Source organism: Trichechus manatus, unplaced genomic scaffold (assembly GCF_000243295.1).
Source record: "Trichechus manatus latirostris isolate Lorelei unplaced genomic scaffold, TriManLat1.0 scaffold00004, whole genome shotgun sequence".
NCBI classification, from domain to species: Eukaryota; Metazoa; Chordata; class Mammalia; order Sirenia; family Trichechidae; genus Trichechus; species Trichechus manatus.
Window position 1 is genome coordinate 13431884 of NW_004443940.1, and position 9331 is coordinate 13441214.

Sequence of the window (9331 nt, forward strand, 5' to 3'; positions counted from 1 at the left end):
TCTGGGTTTTTGTTGTTATTTTTTTGGTAGCATCAAATGTGAATGACACATTTGTAGAACTGCTTTTTTAGTATATACTCTGTATCCTCAACATTGACAAGCGACCTCACCCAAATCATTCTAAGTATAGCATGCTTTCTAAAATGTTAATTGTCTCTGGGTCTTCCCAGCAACATGCAAAGGCATATATAACATTAAAGGTAGTCTCTAATGAAAATATGTCATTGTGTGTATTTATGAATAGTCGCTTTCACTGAAAGAACAAGCCGTTCATTAGCACAGATATATGGAGATTGCTTTTTCTAGGGTCTATTTTAAATATCTAGTAAGTTGCCAGATTTGTATCTTTTTTATTTTGAAGACTGTAATTCTAGCGTAACATTTACTCTAATTTACTCAATTTAGGGGAAAAGTTTGATTTATATGTGTTTGAGGGAAAGCATTTAGTGTTTTAATGTCAGTAACTTATTTACATATAACTAGTAAATATAAATGCATCAATGGAAAAGGTTAAAAATAGGAACATTTTATCTTTGAAGGAACATTCTTCTGTACATGATGTTAAAATGTTAAAAAGTGTTGACCCAAAGTTATTTAATATTCTTTGGGAGGAAAAATAGAACAAAGCAATTCTGTTTAAATTCATGGGCACACAAAGCTTAAGGGGCTATGAAACGGGAACATTTACAGTCTTCCCTGCTGTGATTGTCAAGAGGTGGGCTGAGCCACTAGGCTTAAAGAAGCAGGCGAAAAACTTAGGATAGGTGATCTCCATTGTTACTAAAACAATGTTAAGTACAGACATCTGTATAAATATATACATTTGCTGCCTAAAGGTTTATTTTTCTGTTATTTTAATTTTCTGATGTTTAGAGTAAAAGGAATTTAGTTTGAATGGAAATTTAGTAAAATGGAATGTTAAGGTGTCTTTGAACAGACGCATACTGTGCCCCACCCAGCCCCCATACCACGGAGTTTGAAAATAGTGAGCTTTTTAAACGAGAGTTCTAAAATAGTGACTTTTTTTTTTTGGGAGGCAGTGCTATTTATGAATACATTGCCTATTTAAAGTGTTTCTCACTGAGTGTTTGTACACATCTTTGTTATCTCATTTGTAGTCTCTCAGTGATTTAGGTGTTTCATGAATTTCCATTTTAAAGATTAGGAATTGAGAAGTTAGCGATGCCACGAAGCTGACTCACGCAGTGCTTTCCCCACGTAACTTCTTCAGACGTTTCGCAGGTGTGGGTGTATTTGCTTATAGGAATGTGTGCCTGAATAGTTGTCTGAGGAGACTTGCACTGAAACGTTAAGAGTGGTGGTGGGGTTTCGGTTATTTTTATGTTTATGCTGTCATCTGTGTATATTTCCTAAAAATGTACATGTATCATTTTTATAATCAGAAAAAGTGAAAACAATACATTGAATCCAAAGAAGGACAGTGTCAAAAAGCAATATTTGAAATAAGGTTATGTGACTGAGTCATCTTTTCTCTACAGACACGTCAGGTTCTTGAGGAGCTGACTGAGTTGCCTGTGATGGTGGAACTAGCCAGTGACTTCCTGGATCGAAACACACCAGTTTTTCGAGATGATGTTTGCTTTTTCATTAGTCAGTCAGGTCTGCTAATTTAAAGACATAAAGGGAAGAAAAGTCATTCTTTTATTAATTCTAGCATATCTTGGCAAAAACTGTTATTTAAAGATACACTGTATTGTAGCTGACTTGAAAAATACAGATTTATTTTGGTATTACATAATTCTTTATGAATTAGTAAAATTAACACCTTTTAATGTCAAAGAGCTGAATTTTCAAAGATAGAGAAGGAACGGAGATGTTAAAAAGCTTATTGTTAAAAGTTTTATAAATTAGTTATTTTAAGTGCATGTTATGTATTTTACTTAAAACAAGTGATACTGTTGAACATGTAATTGGTTTCTGGTTTTGTTTTTGCATCTAAGGAACAGCGTGTTTTGAAACTATTCCCTGTGTCTTAGAGTGGTTTGTCTTCATTTTTACACAGGTGAGACAGCAGATACCCTGATGTGTCTTAGGTACTGTAAGGAGAGAGGAGCTTTAACTGTGGGGATCACAAATACAGTTGGCAGCTCTATATCAAGGGAGACAGATTGTGGAGTTCACATTAATGCTGGTCCCGAGATTGGCGTGGCCAGCACCAAGGTAAATTCGTGACTTCTTTCTCATGTGATTCTTTAATCCTAGTGTTGATGAAACAGACAAAACTGTGTCTTAGGTTTCATTTGTTGTTCAGTTATGGAACTCATACGTTTTACTAATCATTGTAAGACTTGAGAGTCGGTAGAAGATAAAAGATTTGTCCCCCAACTCCTGGATCTTAGCGTTTAAGAGAAAAGGTTTCTGCTAGCTATCCCCATTCATCACTTACACTCCTGCCAGGTGTGGTGGGATACATGGTAAGTATAATGGCCCCTTCTTTTATTAAGTATGGTTGAGAATTAGACAAGAAACAGATTAGAAACATCTAGTTTAATACTAATAATGTTGACATTTTTATTTACATACTCATGGTTTCTAAAAATTATGTCAGAAGGTACATACTACCTTTGAAAGTTTGTAAGGCAAGTGTTTTCACTTTTGGTATAAAATTTGGTGATAAAAAAATAAAAAATAAGTATTATATGATAATATCTGTTTCTCTGTAGATACTACATCTATGGAGGTTTGAGAGTATCTTCATTTTTTTTTTTTTTAAAGACCTAGTGGGACTACTTTGCTCTTTGCAACCGGAATATGCATAAATTTAGTACTAGTCATAAAAAATAGGAAAGTTGTATAATTGTAGAATATACTGTTTCTCTACAAATGTATTACTCTTTATAATTCTAAATTGTAAGTTATGATCCCAAATTTTAAGTTTCTCATTTTCTGTTCTTCTGCTTAAGTCAAATATTTCTTGCTAGTTGCCTAATAAGAGGCTTGAGTGTTGGTGCATCTGAGTTTAATTGAAGTTGTGCGGAAGATGTTGTTGACATGTATATAACCACATTTGAACTTTTATTCTTTTTGAAAAAAATCTCACAGAGAATTTTTTTGTGTGGAAAGTTTGTGATTCCTATGTGAAGACCCTGAGTGAGGTTTTTGATTCTTGGCTATTTGGTATTTTGCTAAACTATAATTTACAGAGAGCTGAAACCTGAATTTTCTGAACGTGGTAATTAAAACATGTAAGATGGTTGTGCTTGGATTTCCATCCTGTGGCTGAATAAATAACCAGCTGCCCTCAGCCGCAGCTTTCAGATTTTTGGAACAATTTGCAGACAGATAGCTTTCATCGGAGGACTGGAATCGCAGGGCCTCTGTATTCATAACTTATCATGAAACCAGAGCATCAGCATGGTGTGTGGGATCATACCACTGAAGGGATACTGTTGCCTCACCCTTTTATGAAACCCTTCTTGAACTATGAGCTGCCAATTTCTAATTCTTTTGCTTGGGAGAACTTTAATTTTTCCCAACGTTTTATTATGATGGTTTTCAAATGTATAGAAAGCTAAAAGAATTTCATGTTAACACTCATATACTTATTACCTGTATCCTGCTATTAACTTCTTGAAATAGCTTTACTGAGGCAGTCTGTGACTGGTGAGGTGTGATTGGTCATAGATAAAACTGTTACTCTTACCTCGCCACTCACACACGACTTGTGAAAAACATCTCATTCATAATATGGGGTAATGATACCTTGTCTGCTTTGACTGTAAGTTCTGATTTAGAGTTTAGAACTATTTGAGGGGGAAGAAATCAATATATAAAGGAAGAATTTTCATTTTCCCTGGCATTATTGACAAATAAGTATATTTTGAAAATATGGGAATGTATGCTGTGTATTTTTTAAAATTTGCTATCCAAAAGCATAATTCTTTGTAGTTTTGGAACCTACCTCACAAGACTCCTGTTCTGTAAAACATTCTTTCAAGCTTGAAGTTAAATTAATTGCTTCCATTTTTGTATTCTCACAGCGCTTTGTCATGTTCCTGAGACAGTGCTCACACTCACTGCATCTCCTTGAGGAGAGAACCATGTCTTTGTGTACCCATCTTGTTACACAATCTGTAGCTCGTAGTAACTGTGCAGTAAATATTGATTTAATGAGTATAGGTTATCACTATGCAAAATGCTGCTGTATACCGTTTATTTTCACTAGTGGCTTACCACCTCAATTTCAAATATTCCTTACAGTTCCTGTATAAGAAAATAGGTATCTTTTTATGGCACATACTTTTAATTTCTTAAAAAGCAAATGACTCTCTTAAAACATTTTACAAGTATGGATACTCCCATTTTTCTTGCATTTTAAAGTAAGTTTGTTTTATTCTGCTGCCTTAGACATTCGGAGCTTGGAGTTATTAAAATTTGGGGATATTTGGTCATAGACCATTTCTGAATGGTAGATGTAAGTTTATAAGTTATTGGGTGAAAGAAGTTGATTATTGATCCTGATCCTTGAGCCCAGTGGTGGAGCTAACAGAAGAATTCTATAACTTTGATTACAAATTTCCAACTTTGCCTGAAAAAACTGTCAGGGTTAGAGGAATATTCCTGACTTTCTCACCATGTCAGACCATAGACAATTTAATATTTTTGTAGGAATTGAATGGATATAAATATGCAGGTTCAGGAATTTTTGTATGTTATTGCAGGTGTTTAGAATTTCACCATAGTACCAACTTCTGTTGATTTTTAAAAATAAACCAATGTAACTTTATTTTTGGCTGAATAAAAAGAGAAAACCAAGTTTAAAAGTTCAGAGTCAGCATTTTCCTGGTAAATTCTTTTAAACCTCAGTAGATTCTAAATGTGAGGTGTAGCTGATTTTTCTTATAATTGGTTTTCTAGTATGTATTGATGAAATGAAAACATGAAATTGGAAATTAAGTTGTAATCAGAATGAAATGAAAAAATGCATACGTTTTACTCTGTTTAACATTTGTACTTAAAAATCAGTTTTTTTCCTTTAGAAAATGTTTATTATTCTTTATAAATAAATGTACATATATAACATATATACATATGCATATACACATATAAACAATATGGCATAGTGTGAAGGGCATTTTCTAGTGATCAGGAGATTGAGTTTTTTTTTTTTTTCCTTTATTGTACTTCAGGTGAAGGCTTACAGAACAAATAGTTTCTCTTGAAACAGTAGCACACATATTGTTTTATGACATTGGTTAACAACCCTACAACATGTCAACCCTCTAACTTCTCAACCTTTTTTTCTTGGTGAAAATACACATAACCAAAGATACACCATTTCAAAAATTACTACATGCACAGTTAAGTGACATTGACTACGCTCTGCCAGTTGTGCCACTATTCTCACTTAAGATGAAGGCTTATAGAACAAAATAGTTTCTCATTTAACAGTCACTACAATGTTGCCCTATGACAATGGTTTACAAAGGAGATTGACATTTTAATCTTCATTTTGTCTCTAAATAACTGTATGACTTTTAAAAAATTATATAATTTCCCTGGGTCCCAACTTACTAGTCTGTGAAATAAGAGGAATGAATGAAACTTTCATTGTTCAATATGGTAGTCATTAGCCACGTTCAGCTGTTTAAATTAAAAACTTTTTTTTTTTTAATTGTTGTGCTTTAAGTGAAAGTTTACAATTCAAGTTAGTCTCTTATACAAAAATTTATACATACATTGTTTTGTGACCCTAGTTGCTCTCCCTATACTGTGACAGCACATTCCTCCTTTCTACCTCGGATTTCCCGTGTCCATTCAACCAGCTCCTGACCCTGCCTTCTCATCTCACCTCTGGATAGGAGCTGCCCGTTTAGTCTCATGTATCTACTTGAGCTAAGTAAGAAGCACACTCTTCACAAGTATCATTTTATGTCCCATAGTCCAGTCTAATCTTTGTCTGAAGAGTTGGCCTCGGGAATGGTTTTAGTTTTGGGTTAACAGACAGTCCTGGGACCGTGTCTTCAACATCCCTCCAGTCTCAATCAAACCATTAAGTTCGGTCTTTTTACTAGAATTTGAGTTCTGCACCCTACTTTTCTCCTGCTCCATCAGGGACTTTCTGTTGTGTTCCCTGTCAGGGCAGTCATTGGTGGTAGCCAGGCACCATCTAGTTCTTCCGGTCTCAGGCTGATGAAGTCTCTGGTGTATGTGGCCCTTTCTGTCTCCTGGGCTAATACTTTCCTTGTATCTTTGACGTTCTTCATTCTCCTTTGCTCCAGGAGGGTTGGGACCAATTGATGCATCTTAGATGGCTGCTCGTTAGCTTTTAAGACTCCAGATGCTACTCACCAAAGTGGGATGCAGAACATTTTCTTAATAAACTTTGTTATGCCAATTGACCTAGATATCCCCTGAAACCACGGTCCCCAGCCCCTGCCCTAAAAACCAGTTTTGAGATGTTTTAAGTCCAAACAAAGAAGCACTAATCTATAGAATAATATTTTCAGTTACAAGCTGGAGGAACTAGAATACTCATAACCTGATCCGTTTGGGTTGGAAACAGTTTAGGCTTCCCAGGGGTCCGAGATATTGGGTCTCTCTGCCCTGATTGTGTATTTTGTGATTAATCAGCTTATTAAAAGGTAAACTGCAGTAGGGAGAGGTAGACTGGGAGAGACCAAAATTTGGAATACAGATGTGCTCATTAAGTTGGAAGCAAGGGACTCCAAATCAACTTAATTGCCATGGGAAAAAATTCCAGTCAACAGGTGGAAACATAATAGGGCTATAGGGACAGGTTGTTGGTAGGGGGCTGTATGAGCAGCTGGTAGTGGGGGGGCTGGAGGAGTCCACCAAGAGGAAATAGGGAGTCTCATTTAACTATCTGGAAGATAAGAAGCATTATCAGACGGTAATTTTATTTTACGGGGAATCTCATTATCTACATCATAACAGGAAATATTCACAAATGAAGTGATCCCTTATCCAGAGAAGAGTAATAGAAATTCAGCATATAGTAGGACACACACACATACACTCACACTCACACTCACACACTCTCTCTCTCTGTCTCTTACACACACACACACACACACATACATACACACACACACACACACAGAGAATAAGTTTCTTAAAGTTAATGTACATAACATGCTCCTTTGAAAAATTATCTGTATGAGACCGGTCAACAATTACTTTAAAACAAAGATGAGAATATAACGGGGCAGGGAAACTAGAGTAATGGAAACAGACCAACTAGAATGGAAATATTGAGAATTGTGAAGAATGTAACCAGTGTCACTGAACAATTTGTGTAGGAATTGTAGAATGGGAACCTAAACTGCTGTGTAAACCTTCACTGAAAACATAATAAAATATATATATTTTGAAATAGTATAGAACACTATAACTGATGATGCTACAATAATTGTAGTGATTTAATAATAAAAATGTAAATAAAAAGCCTCAAATGCCCAAAGCGTAAAAATATTCCTCTAAATAACTGTTGAGGTAAAAAATACCAAAACTGCCATTAAAAAAGACTAGTTAGAAAAACATAATTACAGTGAACAATATGGGTAAAAATTTAGAGAGTATGACCACAGTGATAATTAGAGGTAAATTCATTGCTTTAAATGTTTTATCTTTAAAAAGAAAACGAGTTTGTTATTTAATTAAAAAAGTTAGAAAAAGAAAACCCAATGAAGCAGAAGGAGGGATATAGTAGAGAAAAATGAATGAGCTGTAAAACAGAAAGCTTCAGGACCTTTGTCTCTGTGGGCCTCAGCTGCTCTTCTGGAATCTTCCTAGGGTTTAATCTGTATTACTGTGATGCAGAAGCAAGAAAGGTGGCCTTAAAATCTTTGTTAACCTAATGTCTTGCTGTGACTACTAGTGACTTAGGATTGACTCTATATGAAACGTATTTGCTATCTCTGTTTTCGAAATTCTATCCAGTTTAGTAAGAAAAAAAATTTATAACAATGGGAAAGGAGGAAACAAAATTCTTGTTTGCAGTCGATATGATTGACTACCTATAAAGCTTAAGAATATCAACCAAAAGACTTCCTAGAACGAATAAGAATTAAGTAAGGTGCTTTATGCAAAACGTTTAGAAAGTCTTCTCTATAAACCAATAATATCTGTGTAGAAAAGATGTGGCTATGGGGGAGGGGATTCTATTTCCAATAGCTATAAAAAATACCTAAATGTAACTTTACCAAGATAGGTATAAGACGTTCTTTAAATATTTGTTGAAAAGATGGAAACTGTATAGCATTGTTGACTTTTAAATTCCTAGCACAAATTGATGACATATTTCAGGATGGGAAATTTGTTTTGTAAAGAAATGGCAGATCGATAGAACATAATCAGTAGTCCTGAAACAGAACTCAGGCACATCAGAGAACTTAGACTATAGCAGATGTTACAGACCAGTAGAGAAAGGGTGGGAGAAAATGATGGGAATTGGCTACCTACATTTAAAAAAAAAAAATTATCACCTCACACTAAAATTAATTTCAAATGGATGAAAAAGAAAAATGTAAAAAATTAAAATCAGTTAAAAAGGAATAACGATAACAGAGCTAAGAAATTTAAGAACAACTGATGTTAGGGTATAGAAAAATTGTGTAACCCTGAAGGTACTACACAGAAGTTAAAAAACAAGACTTCCATACCAATAAATACTAATATAAAAGGTAAATCTAAACTGGGAAAAAGTATTTGAAACATAAAAATAAAGACCTTCTTAAAACCAAGGTTTTAAAAAAAAAAACAAAAACTCAAGTCCAAAAACAAGTGAAGAACAATGAAGTTAAATTCTCAAAAGAGAAAATATAAATGACCAATAAACATGAAAAAAAATTTTTTATTGAATATGCATGTTAAAGTAATAACAGGAGTCCATTTTCCAGCAGTCAAAATGGCAAAAATTTATTGAAAAAGTAATTCTTAATATTGCACAGATTGGAAATGGAAGTAATCTTTCAGAAAAGCAATTGGCAGTATGATTTGATAGCCTAGGAAAGGAAACTTCTTTTAGTTGAAGCTTTCATCAATAAAATGTTACTGTGTATTGAACCTGTATGTCAGAGAGTGTGCTGAGTACTTTACTTTTTTTTTTTTATTATACTTTAGATGAAGGTTTACAGAGCAAATTAATTTCTGAGTAACAATTAATACACATTGTTTTGTGACATTGGTTGTCAGCCCCTTGACGTGTCAACACTTTCCCCTTCTCGAACTTGGGTTCCCTGTTGCCAGCTTTTCTGTCCCCTCCTGCCTTCTTGTCCTTGCCCCTGAGCTGGTGTGCCCATTTAGTCTCGTTTTGTTTTATAGGTCTGTCTAATCTTTGGCTGAAGGG

General features: G+C 34.5%; 1 protein-coding gene across 1 annotated transcript in view; it reads left to right on the top strand.

The window, feature by feature from the left end:
- GFPT1 (glutamine--fructose-6-phosphate transaminase 1) overlaps nucleotides 1–9331 on the top strand; it is a 52792-nt gene that overhangs the window by 35052 nt on the left and 8409 nt on the right. The window contains exons 13-14 of the mRNA XM_004369247.2: nucleotides 1500–1620; nucleotides 2024–2181. Of these exons, the coding sequence (XP_004369304.2) occupies nucleotides 1500–1620; nucleotides 2024–2181 (279 nt within the window). The remainder of the gene's footprint in view (nucleotides 1–1499; nucleotides 1621–2023; nucleotides 2182–9331) is intronic.